General features: G+C 41.7%; 1 protein-coding gene across 9 annotated transcripts in view; it reads right to left on the minus strand.

Annotated features, from left to right (window-relative positions):
- The window catches only part of FMNL2 (formin like 2), a 569,063-nt gene that overhangs the window by 209,960 nt on the left and 336,502 nt on the right, over nt 1-22,601 (minus strand). For 5 of the 9 annotated variants that reach the window (XR_013608766.1, XM_078681738.1, XM_078681734.1 and 2 more), the window contains exons 4-5: nt 20,317-20,340; nt 13,190-13,266 (exon numbers count right to left, since the gene is read on the minus strand). Coding sequence is in view for 7 of the 9 variants with exons in the window: in XM_078681738.1 (XP_078537864.1) it covers nt 13,190-13,266; nt 20,317-20,340 (101 nt within the window). In the remaining 2 variants the exon portion in view is untranslated. The remainder of the gene's footprint in view (nt 1-13,189; nt 13,267-20,316; nt 20,341-22,601) is intronic. The other 4 variants (XR_013608767.1, XM_078681739.1, XM_078681737.1 and 1 more) reach the window with 1 other exon arrangement.

Below are 22,601 nucleotides of genomic sequence, written 5' to 3' on the forward strand. Positions count from 1 at the left end.
CCCGTGAAGTCACCCGGTCAATGTATATGGTGAATTGAAATATATGGGCCGGAAGCGGCGAAATTATTGGTTGGGTGACCTCGCGCGCTCTATCAGTTTTTCTGGTAGCAGAGGTATGGTTAGGGACTAGTTAAAGGTGAGGCAGGATTAGTTAGACTAGTCAAGTCGGTAGCTGCTAGTATATTAATGCTGCTATAAGAGCGGCCATTCCGAGGGAACGGATCACTCTCTTGAAAGGTTGCTTTTGAAATTTATGAATTGTTTTATCATTGTTATTCTTGTTCTTATATTGTTATATGTATTAATCCATGCATTTGTAAACCGTCTCGTTCAATGTTGTCAGAACTCCCCGGGGAATTGAATGGCAAAGTGGAGAATAGAATCCATTTGCCTTGAGGTCGCAGGTTCAAGGAAAGTTAGGTGCAGGTTAGGTACAACCGGGAAGCACTAACTAGGGTTTTTTCTGAATACGTGTGTGAATAGATGTTAGTAACGAGGTTCATTGGCAAAATTCCAATAGTGGCGTAACCTAGTAAGGGTCACATCGGAAGAGTAGCAGGTTCATCGGAGCTTGGGTGAAAGCAGAGGGGTCCGCTGGGAAACCTTAGACTCGGATATATCCCGGAGAAGTGGATGAGTTTAGGGGAGTAACAGGTTCACTGATGCTAAAGTGAAGGGTAGGCGGAAGAGATCTACCCGTAGCGTGTGAAAAGTAAATGGAAGTAGTTTACTTGCAGTAAAATAACTCTTTCTCTGTCTAGACACTTGAGCACTGTGGCGAATGTGTATTCGTTGTAAAATAACTAAGCACTGAGCACTTTTAGAAAGAAAGAAAGTTTCCGTTACCTTGTGAAGGGAGGGAGTCAGTCGCGAAGCGTCTCTGACGTCACTCCGTGCCGCGCTGGGATTGGTAGAAACAGCGGGCGGGTAGCGGGGCTGGAATTGTGAAGGAGGGGTGAGCGCCGGAGCGTGAGGACTGTCTCACGAAGGGGCCGCGCACCCATTGGTCGAAAATATTTGAACGCGTGCACCCCATTGGTCGCACGGAATTTAAAGACGCGTTCTGATTGGAGGTAACTTTGTAAACAAAGTTAAGCGTAGAAATCGTATGTGGCACTCGTATTCTCCAGAGACTAGACCCGATCCAAGAAACCAAGGGTTTGAAAGGGATCAGTGGAAAGCCAATAGATACGATATTATGTACGGAACTAAGAGAAAAATGTCCCTTGTAAATAAGGTAAAGAATTACTTCAAAACGGACAAACCGATTAAATCCAGAGAGGGCGTTATTGTTCCACCACCCAATACTCCCGCCTCTTTCATGATGTTTGATCGAGGGTACAATACCTGTGTGTGGTTGGAAAATTGGGTAAAGTACACAAAAGATGACGGAATATTGGCTTTTCCGTTAGACGGTACTTTCAATGGTAGGATTTTATTTAATTTGAGAACCCGAATGAATGAATTGCATCCCAGACCGAGACTAACGCAGTATGAGGCATTAGAGGAATGGGAGATTGAGGCTTTCGAAAGAGAGAAACCCCGAATGGACAAAGGTCTGACCAAGTGGTACCCAAGGCTGAAACAAGAGACCAGGGATAAAAAGATGAAACAGTGGAGACAGAGCATGATTGTTGAGTGTCTGTTTCCCATGATGCCAGCATGTCACACTTCTGCGGGAGAGAAAAAGACAGAAAAATGTAAGCACTGGGGGGCTCTTGGGGAGTCAGACGATGAATTATTAGATGACATTTTTACGCGAAGCCCGCCCCCTTATAATGAGGGAGCCCGACCTTCCAGTGCAGGAGAAAATCCCCAGCGTCCATCTATTAAGGAGGAGGACAGATCCCTAAGTAGGGGGGGGAGGTTGTCAGATACCGCCCTATTTTGAGAATCCCAGACCAGCGGAGGTAAGAGATATATATCCTAGAGTGCCCGTGAGCCCGGAGGAAAAATATTCCCGCGAGAGGGTCTTTTTCCCCCGACCTCTTTATGAAAATGAAGAAAAACCATCAAGTTCAGGAATGCCCTTTTTACAGCCTCCATATGAGGAAGAGCGCAGGTCATTTGGCACGGGAACTTTGTTCCCAAAACCAAATTATGGTGGAGGACCAAGTGAAACGCATCCTACTGCCCCGAGTTTTACCCCTCACCTGACCCCACAGACAATACCTGACAGAACATTAGGAAGGGTACTGGATGAAAGGGAGCAAGAGGCCCTAGTTAAACAGAGAACAGAAATAATTCAGAAAATCTCCCAGTTAAATACCAGTCCTGAGGCTTTGACTATCCCGGTAACCATTGGACCAGTGGTTCCGTTATATGGGAATAATCAGGGAAGTCTAAACCCTCCAGTTATTACTCCAATCATGGCCCCACCAAGGCAGGAACCCATAATAATAGATGATCAGTCCAGTGAGTGCGAGTCTGAAGTTGTGTTCTTGGACCTGCCAAACAAACAGACCGGGAAGGGAGTGCAGAAGAGGCATAATGCTTTTAATGCGAAAGAAATTAAATTAGAATCAACGTCAGGTACTAGGAGTGTCTCTCTGGTAACTCCGGAAGAAATTGAAAATTGGAGTCGGGAATTAGAAAAACAGACTCCGCAAACGAAACCTTTAGACCTCTACAAACTGAGGGTAGAAATAGAGGAACTAATGGCAGGAAATGTGGGATTAGACAGATTAAATACCTACTCTGAAGAAGAGTTGCTGTTTATGTGTAAAAGCCTTACCAGAAGTACCCGAGTGCTCCACGAAAAGCTGACAGACACTGCAGCTAGTATGGGGGTAGATATTTCAAGGTCCAAGCCCTTGCAAAAACCTTACAGAGCTGATTTCTCAGACAAGGATATAGAGAACCTGAATGTGTCAGGGAAAAAGTTGCAGATTAAAGAGTTGCTAGCAATCCTGCAAAAGTGGGGAGATGTGGAAAAATGGAAAAACAGGTGGGCACGAAAGAAAGATGAGGCTCGATCCAGACAAGCGACCCCTGAGTTCGCTTTGAGAGAAGTAGACAAGCCCGAAACGTTATGCCCCATGCGTGAAGTACCAGGTGGGAGGTATGTGCACGTTCCATGGTCCAGACAGGATATTGTGTCCTTTACTAACGATTTCCCGAAATTGCGCGAAAAGCCAGTTGACTGGTACCGGCAGGTGGAAAGGTTCGTAAAGGTGCAAAAATGCCTGTGGAAAGACCTGGATGGGTTTTTCGATATTGTGGTCCCGGTAGATCAATGGACCGAGTGTAAAATAGCCATAGCCTGGCCTAGTGAGGAGTACCCGAGGGACTCTAACACAGGGGAACCGTCGATTGAAGTGATGAAAAAATATGAACAAGTAATTCAGCATTTGAAAAATAAGGTGCCCGCAAAGGAAACAGATTGGACCAGGATAGATAGAACGACGCAGGAAAGAGACGAGACAGTGCACTCCTATTATGAAAGGCTGTTGCAGGTGTTTAAAACATACAGTGGTATAGATAACATCGAGATGAAGGATATGACGCATTTTATTTACAGGTTTGTAAATGGTTTAAGGCCTGAAATTTGTCAGTGGATAAAAGATAACAAAATTGGTTGGCAGTCCAAAAAGATAGACGAGGTCCTACGGTATGCAAAGTACTGCGAGGACGAGATGGCAGAAAAGAAAAAGGCTCTCAAAGAGAAGGTTATGTGGGCTCAAGTGAAGCTCGCAGAACAGCAGGAAAAACAGTTGAGTAATATGGCCAAAAAAACTCAGAACCAAGGTCCTGGGGGTGGGGGAGGAGGTAAGCCCCGGCCCAAAATGAGCAGGGAAGAGGCTATGAAGAAATTTCCCTGCCATCAGTGCGGAGAAATTGGACACTGGCGAAACGAGTGTCCTTATTTGGCAGATGATAACCCCAAAACACCTGATTTAACGCCACAGACGCAGAAAGAAAGACCAAGAAAGACTCAACCACAGGTAAAAACGATTCAGGTGCCCCGAGCTCCAAAGCAAGTATATAAGGGAAAATCCACAGAGGGTGATGAGATAGAAGTCTGGGAAAGCAATGAGAACAGAAATGCAGCAACTTCACAGTATTTGTTAAACGATACCTTCCTTTGTGATGACCAGTACTGACGGGGCCTGAGAGGGGAGGACGAGGAGGGCGTACTTGGCGCCTCCTTGCCGGTAGACCAGTCCGGACCATACATTGAAGGAAAGGTTGACGGAAATGATGTCACTTTTCTGTTGGACACTGGCGCTACCCGTTCTACTGTGAGAACAGTGGACGTTCCAAACCTACCCCTCTCGGGAGAAGCCATCCAAGTAGTGGGTGTATCTAATCAATTGATTAGTACTCCTGTTACCAAGCCCATGGAGATCTCAATTGGAAACTTTAAAGAAATGCATAGATTTGTCGTTTGTGACACCAGTCCAGTGAACTTACTGGGACGTGATTTGCTGTGCAAAATGAACTGTACCATCTTTTGCACACCAAAGGGTGTTGAAATTCAGACCCCAGATGAAGATGGCATTTATAAATTAATGTTAATCAGACCTGACTCAGAAATTAAACGAATGACCATGCAGGATTTGCCCAAAGAACTCCCAAGAAGCAGTGAAGCCAGAGGTATGGGACTTTACTGGGAAAGATGTAGGGTTAATGAAAAACGTGGACCCTATACAGATAGCAATAAAGGACAATGTTGTATACCCCAATACTAAACCCTACAGAATGAATGCAGAAGTGAGAGCAGGTGTTACCCTGGAAATACAGAAATTGCTAGAAGTAAACATCATACAGGAAGTAATGAGTAGCCCATGTAACTCACCGATTATGGGCATCAAGAAGCCTAGTGGCAAGTACAGAGTAGTGCAGGACCTAAGAAAAGTAAACAAAATAGTGGTTCCTTGCTGCCCTATTGTCCCAAACCCAGCAGTGATTCTGTACCAGATTCCCTGGGATGCTGAGTGGTTCACTGTGATAGACCTGTGTCATGCATTCTTTTCCATTCCCTTGCATCCAGACAGCAAATTTCTTTTCTCATTTGCCTTCAATGGTCACGTGTATGTCTGGAACAGGGTCCCCCAAGGGTACACAGAGAGCCCCTCTATCTTTAATCAGATCTTGAAAAAATGTTTGGAAACTTTGGTCTTACCTGGAAACTCTGTCCTAGTGCAATACATTGACGACCTCTTGGTGGCGTCTAAAAGTCATAGGGATTGTGTGATTGACACCATTGCCCTACTGAATCACCTGAGTGAGAAGGGACATAAAGTGGCCCCTGACAAATTACAGTTCTGTGCAAAATCAGTGAAATATCTGCGGCACCAGATAGAGAAAGGTGTCAGGAAAGTAACATCAGAAAGGGTGAGAATAATTCAAAAGATGCAGTTACCCCGTACTCAGAAAGAGATCAGAATGTTCCTGGGAGTGATAGGATACTGCAGGCAATGGATTCTGGGATTTGCAGTCCTAGCTAGGCCCTTGATAAAAATGACCAAGAGAGGAACACCGGATATTGTACAATGGGATGATGAAAGCTTAACAGCCTTCACCAAACTGCGAGATTGTCTGTGTACAGCCCCTGCGTTGGGAATGCTAGACGATACCAAGGAATTTGCCCTGTTCTGCGACACTCGTGATAACTGTGCATTGTCAGTCCTGACACAAGAACATGGTACGACCAGAAGGCCTGTGGCATATTTCTCTGCCACCCTGGATCCAGTGGCTGCTGGATTACCAGGATGTCTGAAAGCAGTAGCTGCTACCTGCGCAAGTTTAGAGCAGAGTGATTCCATTGTCATGGGACATCCTGTAACTGTGTATGTTCCACATGGAGTGGTAATTTTACTGACCAGGACGAAGACTCAGTATCTCACCCCTAGTCGGCTGACTAAATACGAGAGAATTCTTGTGGGTGCTGCAAATGTAAACATTGTCAGGTGCAGTATTCTGAACCCCGCCACTTTGCTCCCCGATCCAATGGATATGAAAGATGGGGTGGATGATGAGCATAATTGTATTGATTTAACAGAATTCAGCACCAAACCACGCCCAGACATTAAAGAAACACCTTTGCCTGTACATGACAAGGAATTGTTTGTGGATGGTTCATGTCTAAGACATGAACAAGGAGGCCTGAGTGCTGCCTATGCGGTAGTCTCCTTAACCAAAATTGAAGAAGCAGGTTATCTATTTGACGTAAAGTCTGCACAAGTAGCCGAATTGATCGCTATGATAAAAGCTTGCAAAATTGGGAAAAACATACGCATAACAGTGTATACTGACAGTCAGTACTGTTATGGAGTTGTGCATGACTTTGGCCAGTTGTGGCTACAGAGGGAGTTCCTGACTTCATCAGGTACCCCTATTCGAAATGGAAAAGTTGTTCAAGACCTTTTAGAGGCAATCCAGTTACCAAAGGAACTGGCAGTGGTAAAATGTGTTGCTCATAAGAAGGGCATGGACACTGTATCACTGGGAAATGATTTTGCTGATCGAGTGGCCCAATGGTGCGCCAGAGATCGATATATCATAAATCCAAAACGAGGGGGGCCCGGAACCAGCTGCCAACTTCAAGTGTTTGAAGAAGTGCCTACATGGGATGAAGTGAAAGAGTGGCAGCAGGCGGCACCTTGGCAAGAGAGAGAGAAGTGGAAGGAAGACGGGTGTAGACCAAGACGTGTGGATGGTGTCATCTTGGGCCCAACTGGTATGCCTGTGTTACCTAGACACTTACTTGGCACAATGGCGAGATTGATACATGAAGGATCACACATTGGTAGGGACGCCATGATTCTAGTGTTCCAACAGACTTGGTACAGTAAAAAGTTCAGGAAAGTAGCAGAGTCCCTCTGCCAGAGGTGCCTGCCATGTCAAAGGATGAACGCAGGCAAAAGAACTGCGGTGGAACTGGGAAAAATTGGGAGGTCAGGGGGTCCCTTTGTGAGAATACAAGTTGATTTCATCACCATGCCACGTTGTGAAGGGAAGCGATATGTCCTTGTCATGGTCTGCCTATTTTCGAAGTGGGTGGAAGCTTTCCCTACTCCCCAAAATGACGCACTGACAGTAGCTAAGTGTTTACTGAAAGAACTGATACCTAGGTTCGGGGTTCCAGTCACTATTGAATCAGATAGAGGTCGACATTTTCAGAATGATGTAATCGACGAACTCTGTAAGGCCTTTGGAATCACACAAAAGCTTCACTGTGCGGACCGTCCAGAGGCTTCTGGAATAGTGGAACAAATAAATGGAACTATCAAAAACAGACTAGCAAAACTGTGTGATGCATCTGGCATGACCTGGGTGAAGGCCCTGCCCTTGGTCCTGATGGGACTCCGAAGTGTTCCTGACCGCAAGACAGGCCTGAGCCCCCATGAAATCCTGATGGGAAGAGTGATGAGACAAGCATGGGTACCAGGAAGCAAACTGTTGAGTATTACTGATGATTTGGTGCTTGAATACTGCAAGAGATTAGGTGACCAAGTGCGTTCTATCTCTCGCCAGATCGGAGAAGACGCCATCCTCAATCCAACGACTCCTCTCCACAAACTGGTCCCGGGGGACTGGGTCAAGATAAAGAAGCATACTCGGAAGAGCTGCCTGGAGCCAAGGTGGGGACAGAAGCGTCAGGTGATCCTGGTAACAACCACAGCAGTAAAGTGTGCAGGGGTTCCACATTGGATACACGCCAGCCACGCCAAGAAGGTATTACCAGACGAAGAGCCTGAAGAAGAAGGGCGTCCAGCAGAGGACTCTGCAGGAGCCAGACCCGAAGTAGCTGACGACGTACAGCCCAGTACCAGTCAAGCTGCGGGATCAACAGACGGTGGTCCAGGAGTAGTTGATGACGAACTACCAAGAGTCCAGCCTGCTGAGGGGGTCCAAGAAGTTGAGCCAGAAGTAGCTGAAGACGAGCTGCCGAGCATATGGCCAGAGGAGTGGATACCATTGATTGATCTCACCGAAGACCCCATTCGAACAAGAGAGCGACTTTGGGAAGGTAGAGAGTGGACTAGAGAGGAAAAGCAAGGCACAGGCGAAGAACCTCAGGATCTTGAGATTCACATCAAAACTGAGGAAGGAGACGGTCAGACAGGGACAGAACAAGTGATTGATACTCCTCCACTGACTCCTGATGTCGAGAAGGGACAGACTAGACATAGCGTAATAGTTCGAGCAGAAGAAAATCCAGAGATCGAAGTGCTTGAACAGGATCAGATAGGATTAGAAGAACGTGTTCAGGAAACAGAAACAGAGACATTTGAAAAAGAAACACAAAACTGTCCTGAACAAGGCCAGATTAGTAACCAGGCAGAAGAAATAGATGCTAGCCCTGGAACTAGTCAGATTGAAGAGGAAGAAACTGAAACAGAATTGCCACCGACTAATGGAAACAAGAGGGCAAGAGAAGAAAACGAAGTCCAAGTGCCAACTAAAAGACTTAAGAAAAGAAAGCACATTGAGCCTGGATTTGTCAAGAAATTGAGGCTAAGGATAAAAACGGTGGAAGAAAAACGTGCAGAAGAAAGGAGAAGTGCTCGCATAGCTGAGCAACAAGAAGGTACCTCCAAAAGAAGGAGTGATCGAATAAAGAGACAAAACAAAAAGTACAAGTCACCTGAATGGACGCTCGTTTTGGAAGAATTTGAAGATCTTGATATAACTGACGAAAGCGACGGAGAACCCGTCCCTGAGTACTCTGCCGAAGAAGAAGACGAGCCACCGTGAATTTGCACAAAGTAAGCTACTTGTGTGAAGACACAAAGAGGGGTCGAGAAACTTCTTCTGAGCCAAAATGTCTGATTCAAGCGTGAATGGTAGACCTAGTCGCAGTTGTTGCAAAACATGCTGCAAGGTATGTGTATGTAGCATAGTTATACTGATATTAGTTTGGATAGGACTAACAGTGTTCATTCCCTTTGCAGTGAGCAAAAATACTAATATTTACCCTACTGAAATTGTAAATACTGACAGTGAGGAGCTGACAACACAGACTGTAGCAAGACATGAGAGAGCACTGAAACAAACAAAACAAGACTTAGAAGCATCAGATGAGGGAGGACTACATTATCATGGAGTTAAGAACAGGACACACTTAAATGTTTTCGCAAACTTGTTAATACAAAAAGTAGAGACTATGGAAATTGAAGATTGCTATGTCTGCATGAAGCTACCTATCTCTGTAGCTGAAGGCGTGACATACCATCACCTGCCCCTGACGTATGGAATCTCCTGTAGCATTTTAGCCAGTTTATTTTACAAAAGAGGACCGTTACAGTACTATTACTCTAACAATGACGTGATCTTTTCTGAACTTCCTATACGTGGGAACTTGAATCCTGTACATACCAAAAGTGACGTTACTCGCTATATGGGCGAATACTTTCGGACTATAGGTAATATCGACATAGGTGACGCACACAGAGATAACTTGACTTGTTCTTTGCGTGAGCAGGAAAAGATGTTCTTGAACATGGCAGAGAAAAGGAGAGTAAAAATACAAAGAAAGGCAGATGACGAAAGACAGAAAAGGCCAAGATGGGCAGAGAACATGGAGGGCACCTCAACTGGTGGGGCGGGTCCTGCTCTGTTGCTGGATTTTGAAAAGAAAGGCAAGCTATGTCTTCACCGCGAGAAGACTAGCTATTATAATAACATTTTCATTGGTTCCAGTGAATGCGAACATAATTACAAGGTAATTGGAGGTTGGGGTTTCAAAAATGGGTCAGAGCCGGTGTTTCCTGGAATTTATTATATTTGTGGGGACAAGGCTTATTTCAAATTGCCGGATCACTGGTATGGAAGCTGCTATTTTGGCATTGTCTTCCCGAAAATATACCATGTGAATGGAGTTGCTGGAAGCAGTGAAAATACTAATGGCTTAGTGCGTAGTAAAAGAGAAAGCGTAGGTGAAATAATGGGTAGTATTTTCAGTGCACTGATACCTGGAGTGGGAGTGGTTCTGAACACTCACAGAATTTGCAAATTGTCCACTATAGTGGATGTGTTGTCTACTGACACAGCTCATGGATTTCTGCTGGTCAATACCGAAATGGTTGCGATCAGATCAATGGTTTTACAGAACAGACTTGCTCTTGACACCTTATTAGCGAAAGAGGGCGGAGTCTGCCGAATGTTGAAGGCGCAACATTGTTGCACTTATATTCCGGACAAAAGTGTACAGCTCAAAAGATACGTGAAAAACATTACTAATTTGGAAAGGGAACTTAAACCACTCGAGGTTGACAGTGCCTGGAAGAGACTGGTAGATGGTCTCTCAAATGTAGGTCATTGGCTTGCTAGCTTAGGTAAAAGCTTATTGTTTAAGGTACTGATGCCAATTGGAATTATAGGTCTTATCCTATTCTTCATATTTGTCTGTTGCAAATGCCGTAAGCACACCAGAAAGCATCAAGTGAATGCGAGAGGAGTGAAACGAAGTGTGGATGAGCTTGAACTGGAGGAAATAAATAATCAGATATACAAAAGGGTGAAAAATTCTCACCCTACCAAAAATTAGAAAGAAAAGCTGAACCGCTTGTTGGAAGAGATAGAGCTGTATAAAGTGTGAGAAGTTGGCATCTGGTTCCATTTTATTTTGTGATGATAGTAAATATCATCAAAGAGGGGATTGATGAAGCAAAGCTTCGCATTTGCGACTTGCTTTTGTCATGAACCTCGCTCATGTGTAACCAAGTAATAATTTGTACGTCTTACTAACCTTTATTTCATGTTTGAACGAGGTAAATGAAGCTTGCATATGTGTATTTCTAATACGATTAATTCGAGTCCATAAAATGGCCGCTGCTTTGAAATAGCTTCAGCGCATGCGTCAGTCACACTCACGTGTCCTGACGTGTTTGCAGGTTTGGAGGGAAATAGTTGCGCATGCGTAATACATAGCTTTGGCAATAACGTGGTACTGCTCGTGCAGTTGCTCTTGTGCCTGTGTATACGTAGCTAACATTTAGACTGCATAGTATATTTTTATAGTGATAAGTTGAAAGTACAAAACCAATGATGTGTTTTCATATCGTTATTTCTATGTATTAATTTGTTCTCGCTTACTTTTCATGTACCGCGGGAAATGGGGGTCTGACTGAGCCGAAAGCCATCTTGGAGGTCCTTTCTGCGCAGGACCGTCCGCCTGGGGAGCAGTCAACCTTGGCTGGTGGAACTCAGCCAGCTGGCAGGGATGGGCAAGATGCTCCTGAGAAACTGACCTGCGAACTCAGCAGGACGGAGTCATGTGTCCCTATTCTGAAACAATGTTAAATTGTCATTGTATTTCCCTGGACTTTCTCATGAGAACCCCAATCTCGCTAGGCGGTACCCAGAGATGCAAAGTAGGCATCCAAATAGTGTGTTCTGATTGGTGTGTTACCCAAATCCTATCTTAGGACCAATCCAAATTGAGGGATTCTGACACTTTGCAACATTGGGGGGTGGTACACCGTCCCCAAACTGTATATCTACCCTGGGTTCACCTAGGGAAATTGTCCGACTTGTCTGGTTTAGCTGACCTGTCACTGACCCAACGCACTCAATAGGTGACTGAAGATACAGAGCACTGCGGTGTACTTTGTCCGAAATTGACCATAGACTAAGGTTTTACTGAACCTTAAAGTGCTGGCGGAGCACTTGGCTGGGAGTTCGCTGACCCAATCGGGGTCTTGATCGATAGCTGCAGAGAGGGTGGAGCGCAGGCGTTGCTTCCAAACTGCGGGTGCGGTCCTGTCCTGAGGGGTTCCTGTCCTGAGGTCCTGTCCTGATTCCTAATCTGAGGGTTTCCTGTCCTGTCCTGGGTGTCCATTCTGCACCTGCTGTCCATTGAGGGGTATCCTTCCTTGAGGGTTTCCTGTCCTTAACTGACCCGTGGCCAGGGTTTGGTTTCCACACCAGTCTAGGTAAATATTGCTCTGAAATCCTTTAAACTTGCACCTTTCTATTTTTCTGTCTTTTGCTTCAATAAAGACACACCTTTGCATATGTTAATTTTCCATGCTTTTGCCGAAATTATTGAAACGTAAAGTCATTGCATATTTTCATAACGTGTTCCCAAGTTACCCTACCTGTTAGAAATCATATTTTGCATTGCAGTTTGTCATTTTCTGATATGGTCTAGAACGTCCTTACTTAAACTGTCCAAAGAACTTTTTCCCTAAATGCATAGCATTCCCCGTTGCATCTCATATTAGCATTTCCATGATTACCCTGACTTTATTTCTCTATAGTTATGTACTTTTCATTATCTTGATTATTGATTGTCTTATTCTTGTGAATGTCATGATTTCAGAAAACGAACTTTAGATAAAGATTTTAAAACTTCCAGTTGTCCGTGGTCATTTTACAAAGTATTGAATGTCATTTTGAGTTGTATTTTGCTACCTTTCCTTTTACAGCTAGCTCCCTGATCCATTGTGGTCATAGGTACCCGTGTCGGTGGATGGTAAGTCGGGTACGCTGAGTAATAACAGTAGGGAATTCACACAAATTGGTAGCAGCCCGTGAAGTCACCCGGTCAATGTATATGGTGAATTGAAATATATGGGCCGGAAGCGGCGAAATTATTGGTTGGGTGACCTCGCGCGCTCTATCAAGTTGATAAACAATACTGTAATTCACTACCGTGGAGAAGTTTGTGCCACCTTTCCAACACTCAGTCCAGTCATGTCAGGTTCTTCTCTGGCCTGTTGGTTGGGAGGGTGACCCAGGATTCCCTCCTAACTCCGCAGATGCAAAGAGGGGCGCATGCTAATTATGTTTACTTGTTTTAAAAAATAATCGATGACAACATAACTTATAAACAAATATTCTAAGTGTCAGCCAGCAGAGCAATAAATAATGGCTGCTTCCTCTCATCCATACAGGTAAAAAGAGGGATAGAACATTTTGCACCATATGGTCAACTCTTTACTATGTCACAGAAGCTTTAGGGCTCCCATTAACATCTCAGTTCATGCCAAAGTGTCCCTTCGAGGTTTCCAATTTTGATACATTTCTTAGGGCATACCTATGGGTCATAATACACTTGTTCAGGGTACCCACATCAGTTCATTCCCCTGCGCCAACTCTCCACCCCACCAAAGAGGTGTACCCTCACTCGCTGGAGTGTTACTCCATAATGACGACAGCATGCACAGTGCCGGAAATGTAGACGTTTTTGTTTCTTAGATTCATAACTCAATATTGTTTTAATTATAACAGTTCTTACCCAATGTGATTTGTTCTTAATGAAATTTCCAGTTCTCGCAGTACTTGCGTGGATTCTTGGACCCGTCTTCTGAATTTCTATTTTTGTATTTATAAAAAAATAAAAAATAGAAAACAACTGTTTCACTTAAAGTGCGGATTCATTTATATAGACAGACAAACTGCACATTACACTATGGTATTACAATGGTAACTTAAAAAATGGCAAACGATGCAATGGTAATAATGCAATGGGGATGTGCAAATGGTGAAAGATTTGCCTATATCGTGACAATATCGTATGCGTGTGATCAATGTCATGTTCACGTGAGGGATACATACATGCATCTAGATTTTATGTGAAGGCACAGAGGTTAATATTAAGCATTTTCTTACTTTAACACTCTTCTTGCAGAAAAGATGGGTGCCAGAAGACCAGAACTAAACATTCTATGAACAACCAATCACCTGGAGACATAGTCCTTGGATATTAGAAACTTTGAATGTACTGCCTTCTTTGTCCGTTTTCAGGAACTCTATTCCATGTATTGCTCTTTAAATGCTTGTACGGATATGAAAGGGGCTATTCGGTTAATGATGTCACACTAGAATTCAAAAGCCAAGCTGATATCATCAAACATTATTGAGTGCCTATTGAGGATTGTTAGTGAAGCTGAATTTGTCTCCGAGAACGGGTTAATTCTCTACACTGGATGGCACATTAAAGAGGATTTCATATGACTCTTGGAGCACTTGCAAATTAACGTGCACAATGGTTATAAAAATTCAGGCAATTTTATCGCTTGGCGACGAGTGGTCAGGTTTATCATAATGTGACTATTCGTGACTTCGCAGCCTGTGGGCAGAGCCTTTGTTTTTAGTGATTTCTCCTTGAGACCTTGGACTGCTAAACTTCTGGGTTACACTAGAATTCTGCATGGAGGCTGGTCGTAAAACTTACTGCTAACCTGTGTGTTTGTATGCAGAGATGAGGGATGTGTCATGCTTATGTGCTTGTTGATGGTTCGTGGGGGAGGACGAGTGTGTTGTCCTACGGTTTAGTGGTATTTTTTGGGGTGATCATTCTATGGCCATCAAACTGGCATTTGTGGTTCACTGTAGTGTGATGTGGTGCTGGAAATTAGTGGGCAAGGCGAAGTGTGCTTCTATGTGTATTCATGTAGAGTGTTAGCAATTGCCAGAGTGTGCTGTCGTATGCCTTAAGCAGGTAGCTGGCAATGTTAACCATAGATTTGGAACTCCTAATCCAATGGCTTCAAAACCATCTATGCTGTATAAAGGTCTTCATGCTATTCTTATTGGTCCGACTTTGAGGGCTCACGGCCTGAAATATTTTGACATGCTTCTACTGTTGTAAGTGTAGTAAGAGATTCTGATGTGGTAAGTATTGCAGGTCTACATCAGTGTGGGTCATGTAAGGGTGAGTCCATGTGGAGTTGTGATGGAAGAGTAGGTAGACGATTGGGCGCATCAGTGACCCTCCCTGCTCTCTGAAAGGCAGACGTTTATGAGGATGTCTGATGGGATGCAACTTTTAATGGGTCAGCATCCCTGCTAATTCCAGATAAATCTGTTTTTCAGACAGGAAAACCATGTGACAATTCAACCGGTTCCTGGTAAACGGTATTCTATCTTTACAATGCAGTTTTTACATTAGGAGTCATTGCATCAGGATTTTTACATCACAGGCAGGTTTTTTTAACCTTTATATTGGAAGTCATTAGATTGAAGGTAAGTACTTGTAAGTCTAAAATATTTTAAATCTATTTAGTCTTTTACAATATATATAGATGTTTGTGTGTGTATATAAATGTGTGGTTACATGTATATCGAATAAAGAAGAAATCAGGTGCATTTAAAACAGATTATACTTAAATACGTTACATGAAAAATATTAAAGTGAAAATAATTTGAGTGCATGCATGCAATACAAATATATATATTAATGTACATTAATTTTATAAAGAACAATCTTTAAAAAATGACTTTAAAAATAGATGTAAGATATGGTTACAATTTATAAAAAGAAAAAATTGTTGAAAATGAAAAATATACATATTTGTAAAAAAGAAGGTGTATGTATATATAAGAAAAGCACATATACACACATATTTATATATCTTCTACATATGTATAGACACTTATAAATGTGGGATTTAAGCACTAGTACATTTATGCAAAGACTCCCAATGTGAAAGTACTCTCGATGTACAGAGAATGATGCAATGCACTTCTGATGTATTAGCGTGCGATGTAAAGACTAACAACCTGGTGGAGACTTAATTGAATGGTCTGTCATAAGAGACTCTGCGAGAAGCAGAATTGATTTGGCTAAATAAAATGACCTGTTTCTGGAAATACTTGAAGCCACTCGAGAGGAGTTTTCACTCTTTTGAAATAACTTCAGCTTATTTGCGCTTCCTTGTGTCAAGGTTGAGCTGCAATCGTCCCACCTCTTCCTGCTTGCTCTTTCCAGTCTGGAGAGACACACAGGGAGGCGACCAATCATAGAACTAAACACATAAAGGGGCGTTTCCCTTTTGAGAGACACTGGGCAGCAGTTGCTGTTCCAGAGACCAGACGTTTAGACAGCGATTGGGTTACTAACATATCTGACGACAGGGGTTGTTGTTTTAATTCATCTCTTGGAGATGATAATCACAGGAATAGGATGATCATCAGAAGAAGCTTAGCACAGGGCTGGACTGGTGTACAGGACAGTCAGGTGGTGTCCAACGGGCTGGTCTGATAGGCCAGTATGTGGGCAGGTTTCTTAGCAGTTGTGGGCCAGTATATGGCTGCTGATTTCACTGATATTACAATTTTGTTGCCATCTACTTCACTAATGGGGGTGGAGGGAGGGGCTTATTTGTTGTCCCAATCCGACCCAGGCTTAACCCCACGTATACTCTTCTCATTGGACGGGGCTGTGGGGCCTGTGCGGAAGAACAAGCAGTAATGATTGTGGTCTCCCCAGGGTTACCAGGGCCTTCTTGAACTCCACTCTTAAGGGCGTTATTTCTGTTTCAAGCTGAGGTCCCCTGCTGACTGAACCTAGAACACATTAAGGCAGAGAAGATGCACGTGATTACTACTTGTGCAGTCACACCTGACAGAGTTTAGTCGCTTGTTCAATACTACTCTTAAGAAGGTGATGGGAATCTCTCCTAACTGGGAGCCTAGCTCCCTTCTCAATTACCCCGGAAGCAACACCGACCTGAAAGAAATACGAGGATGGAAAACCCTAGCCAATGGTCTAAGAGAACAGGGCAGGTAGCTGCATGTGCTGTGCACAAGCGTGCACATATTCAAAATATTTGTAGCTATTTTGGGGGAACATCCAGAATATATAAATGAAAGAGACCAATATCTCTGTGAATTATGGGCACATCCCCGTGACGTGTGCGTTGGCCTCCTCGCTTTACAGTGGTCAACGGGGATGCTGCTTTCGAGTGGGAGGACTGCAGTATTCACCAATGGTTTTCGTCGCCTATTTTAGGCCCACTTCCGGTAAGGACCAACAAATAAAGAAGCAGAACTGTACTGCAGTTAACCACTTGTGCCACCAGATGAGGGGCTATTGGGTTCCTTTATTACTACACAAGAGTAGTAAAGCTACACAATGCATAATATAAGTCTCCAGGTCCTAATTCTAATTGTAAGATTCCTTCAAAAAACGTAGCTAGGGAAGATCTGCATTTACACAATACTACAAGAGAGTAAAATGAAATTGAAGGCAAAAAATATTTTTCTTTCAAGGGCAAGCCCAATTTTCTGCTACTCGAGGAAAAGTATGTGCTATTTTTATATACCTTTCAGCCATACTTAAAAAAGCTCACAAATACACATGTGCCTAAGCAGATCATGTCATGATCAATGACTGCTTAATGGTAATTGAAATGGAAGAAAGAAGTGGCTCTTTTAGGTCTGAAGACACAGCACTGTGATTTTAAAAGTTGGCATCAAAAGGAACTGACCTGCGGTGAGTTTGGGTGGCGCCATCAACACTGCATGTTCCAATCTTTTGGCATTTTAGACGAGAACATTATCATACACAACAAAGGGGGTGTCCATTTTTGTAACGCTGCAAGCACAACATTGTACTGTGAAGATTCTGCTCATTTTGGAGAAAACCGAACATGTGACAGTAACCTTTGTTCTCATTAGGAACACCGGTGCCTGCATCACATTCCATCTTTTGCTTGGAGTTAAGAGTGATCTGAGATGGAGTCTTGATTTCTCATAGTGGAGTGTTGGTTATAAGAGCAGAAAGCAGCAGAAGATATAGATGCTCGACTGGCTTTATTTGCATCTGATGGGTACAACTTGGCTAGGCTAACAGCACTCCAAAACAAGAATTAGGATGCATGCTGACCTTTACACACCTCCAGAGTACAAAAATTACAGCCAACATCATTTTTACTCCAAGCGTTCACATTATTCATGGTCAGCTGCTTGTATGCTACACCAGCGGTCCTTGTGTAAGATCATCCTTTTTGATGTGAACACAGTACCGTAGCATTGAGTTTCAGGTTTGTTGGAGCCAAGACCGGTCTCTTATATATATGACTGACAGAGTTGTCAGGACCAAGTTCTGTGGAGATAAGACGAGTGTTACATTTTGTATCTGAAATGGAATGCTTCCCCCGGTGGAACTTGGCCGTTCAATTTGACCATTGCCACGTGCCGCCAAAGCATGCTCATCAGTGGCACAAGTCCAGCGATGAAACCTATATATCTGTTCCACATGTACTTGCATGGACATATGAAACAATGGGTAAATGTGCACTACAGTCCTATAATGATGTATTGATGAGTTTTGAGGCCATTTAACTAATCAACCGGAAGGCCAATGACTGGATCCTTAAGATTCTTGCGATGCCAATTATGACCATGAAATATATTATCTGGGATGAATTAGTAAATTGACAGGCCTGTTTTTTTGTCTTACTAATGAAAATATGGTCTGCAACTTGCATTTGTTTAAAAGAATTTGCTATTTAACTACATTATTTAATGAACATTTGAGGAAGAGAGAGGTGTTTCGTTCCATATTTTCTCGCAGCAGCTTTATTTTTCTGGATTAATATTTGGGGGGAGACTGTACATGACGGGCTGTGCCCATAAAGAAACTGGGACTAGCGATTGGCCCGTGGACATAGCCGGCACCCACTAGCCCTGCCCTCAGAGCAGTGAGCTCTGAGTGCAATGGGATAGTCAATGCATAAGTGGTGAAATGGGAAACAGACGAAAAATGCCTCGGGAATTCACATTACAGGTTAGATTAAAATTGAAGTTTGTGAATTGGTTCAAAACCCAACTGTCAATATATTGTTAAAACATTTTAGGGACATTCTGTAAAAAAATACTACGTGCATTTATTCCAATTCACAAAACAAATTTAACTGGCGTTTGTTGCATTGTCCTTCTCTCAAGAGGGAATTTCAATGGAAAATACTTTCGGGAATACCCAATTAATTCTGCCTCCCTTTACAAATCTGCATGAAACTTTACAAGATCAAACATCCATGCATGCGCATGCTTTGCAAAATAATGTGTAGATTAAACAATGCCAAAGACACTTAAATTAAAAAGTACTTTCCTAAAGACTAATTAAAAATATTTATTAACTTGTTTTATTTTAGCTACACATTCTAGGAAACTGGGTGCTATGGGGCAAAATACCATTGCGGATTACTTCTAGCATAACAAAGAGCTGAAATTTGATAGTTTTATGTGTCAGAAAACCTTGAGATGGTTGTGGTAGTCTTTCAATACAAGTTACTTTTTATGTACTTTTTATCCATTGTGTTTAATTTTGCTACATTAGCATGACAACTACTTTTTCTAGGCAGGAAAATGTTAATTGAATAAACTAACTTAAAAAGTGGGCCTGCTTGTTTATTTGTTTCTAGAAAGAAAATGGATTTTTAAAAATATTTTTATATTGCTCAGAAGGTCGGGTTTAAGAGAAGACAGTGTTGCATCTAGTCTCTGCAATGTTATACTAACAACGGGCGTCCGATTGCACACAAAATGTTCGGGGGTTATTTTACATAAAGAGAAAAGATAAATTTCTTGATCTTCAATAATTAGCTGTCAATACATCATAGAAAAATGTGTACTTATTAAAACACATGACCATACATATATTTTGGAACACGAGGCCACACATACTAGCACTAACATCATTACTACTTTGTCAAGGGAAGTGTTTTATACAAGGTAACAAAAACTAACAAACTACTGAGAAACTTAGGTGGTGCTAGGCTAGACACAGATATACACATATATAAATGTATTGATACAAACAAACACAGGCATTTGAAGAGTTATACAAAGGACAAAGATTGGAGCTGACGATTTTAAACTTATTAGGTTGCATAAGGCAACAGGCATAACAGTGACAGTTCTAGGCCTTTTATTGGATTAAAACCATAATTCATAAGATATAAGCAATTTCTGCACAGTATGCACAATAATTAACGGATAAAGCAAAATTTCTATGAAAAACTGTCAATATTGAAGCAAGACAGGTAATGTATTTCCACTCTTCCTAGTCATTTTAGTTCATTGTAAATAAACAAGTCTAATTTTAATATAATCAACATTTAATGCTCGGGTTTGTAATACATTTTAAGGAAGGAAATGTTCACTGCAGGTCCAAATAAAGCAATGATTTAAAACATGTGTGGATTAACAAAGTTAGCTAAGCCACTTCCTCTAAATAAAGCTGCAGAATATGTGAATATAAAAATTTGTAATGAATGCTCTTATTAAATAAATAAGAAGTTATAATTAATGAATAGCACGAGTACACATTATGTGGACATATTACTTAAGCTTAGTGAAAAGCCATTACTAGCCACACTAGCCAAAACTAAGGAAGGAGGGAAATAACTCTCCTAATTGGTATTTAGGACTCTTTCCTTAGAAAGCAATAGTGTGGACGCAGTCCCCAACACTAATTTCAATACATTATTATCCTTTTGTTAGTTGGTGCACAAGGGATCCCACATGTGGCTATTAGACTGGAAATGAAAGCCAATATAACAATCCAACAGTGATGACAGAAACACCAATCCCAACATTCCAGCAACCAAATTGAAGACATACGTCTGCTATCACCTGCACATTGATGCTCAGCCAGGTCTTTTTACGCAGCAATAAAAACATGTGTAAAAGTTAGTTCCTTTGGAGAAAAAAACAAAAAGCCACCATTATCTGTGTCAAATAAAAAGAGAAACTAGCATTGTTAACATTTTTGTCATCAGTGCATGATCCAACAAGTCAATCAATTTTCAAAGGAAAATGGCAAATTGTTGCTGGAGGTACTTTGAGGGTAGAATGAGGTACTTTGAGGGTAGAATGTGAGTCATATAGCAAGCCATTGGCAAATATATTTTAAAGAAAAAAGCACTTTAAATATTATCTAATTATGTTTTTTTAACTGTGACAGACCCCGGGGGCTTGTTGCAACATAAACAAGTTTTGTAAGACAACAGAGGTTGATCTGAAGCACAAAGAATAGCTCTAAACTGAAATACTTGACCTTATTATTTATTTTTAAAGGACATACATTAGTATTTTCTTGGTGGCAAACGAGCCGATAGAAGCCACAGCTCCCCATTAAAGTGACATTTGTAGGTGCATAACAAACTCCACATTAACAAAACAAAAAAAAGAATTATCTCCATTTTCAAGCAAATGCATCTAGTGAATTACAATTCGCACTTCTTAAAATGTACTGAGATTCCTATGCACAGCGTGTTACACTTGCATGCAAGAAAGGCCTGAGAGCTAGAGTGTACAACAGTAACATAAGAAAGGGTGGAGGGTATATTGAGGGAAGGCCTTCTTTCACAGTAATAGTAAATCCAATTCTCTGAGGGTTCATTTCAGAGCTAATTCTGTAATGCTTTGCCAATTTGACACTGAAGAACATTCACAGCCATCATAACATAAGAGCTAGGTTAATCTTAAAGCAAATTATAAGCCAGTGCCATTTTTGAGCACATGCCCATATACTGCAATATTATAGTGAATTCCAAGACACTGTACTATTAGAACAAATTATCAGCCACCACAGTAGCAGAGATTTCCTAGTCACCTCAAGGATGGAGCTAATTCCTCAACTATAGCATTAAAACACCATAAATAATTACTCCCAAGTTTCTTCTAAGCCACTGTAAAACTAGTAGTATAGCCCAGTTACTTCACTGTTAGAGGTAAATCTTGGCCACTGTAATGTAACACATATTTTCCATTACTTCATTAAGAGTTAATTCTGAATAACTTCTATACTAGAGATATTGCTCATCACTTTAATATTGTAGTTAATTCAAGTCCACTCTAATACTGGAGCGAATGTTTAGTAATGGTAAGACCAGATAACAAGTCTTATCTGTGGCAGAGTTAGTCGTTGTGTGTAGCAAGGACGTAAAATGGTGGAGTATCTGCTTTAATGGAGCAAATTCTCATCTACTGCTTTATTAGAGATTAGTAACAGTATTTATGGTATTACAGCTTTATTTCAGTGACTAAATATGAGAACTACGTTCAATATCTGCAGCATTAGAGCCAGTTTTCACACATTTTAATATAAAATTATCCCTCAACTGCTGTAATATTGGAGAACAATTTCAGTCATTTTAACAACATCAGAGCAAGCACGTTTCTACTGTTTATTAGAGCTATTGTTCAGTCACTACTATTAGAGCTATTGTTTAGTCATTACAACAGTAAAGCCAGTGTGCAGGAACTTTAATATCAGAGCTAGGGCGCATCAATTGTAATAGTGGAGATATAGTGTAGCCACTGTAATAATAGGGTTACGCACTGTAACACTTAGTAAATGCCCAACCAGTGTGGTAGCACAGCTATTTAACCCACAGTGATAGTACACATCTAGCTATTACTATTAGAATATTAATGCTGTGGTATAGTCACTATTTTATATCAGCTAGTTGTCAATTACATTAAAACTGGATCCCATTTTCAAGTTCTGTAGTATTATTGCTGGTGCTGAGTAACTAATATAAGAGCAAGTCTTCACCTACTGTAAAATTATTGCCATTTTAGTGCACAACCAATTTTACCTCATAGTGCATTTTGTCAATGCAATGTTATCACTAATGTACATATGTAAATATCAGAGCAGGTATTCTGCCACTGTAAAGTCAATTTTGAATGTGGACTTATGAATGAAAAATAATGTATTTTAACTTTGAGATATGACAGTACTTCATTTTCCGGCTATATTACCATTTTAATCAACTTTCCAAAACACAAGCCATTCAGTGTTATATTTTAACATATTATTTTGGCCAGTGTGGCCAAAGTAATTATCAATAGGTCAAAACATAGTACATATACAGTACAGTATATAGTATGCTACACCAACATTACACAAT

Source organism: Lissotriton helveticus, chromosome 3_1 (genome assembly GCF_964261635.1).
Source record: "Lissotriton helveticus chromosome 3_1, aLisHel1.1, whole genome shotgun sequence".
NCBI classification, from domain to species: domain Eukaryota; kingdom Metazoa; phylum Chordata; class Amphibia; order Caudata; family Salamandridae; genus Lissotriton; species Lissotriton helveticus.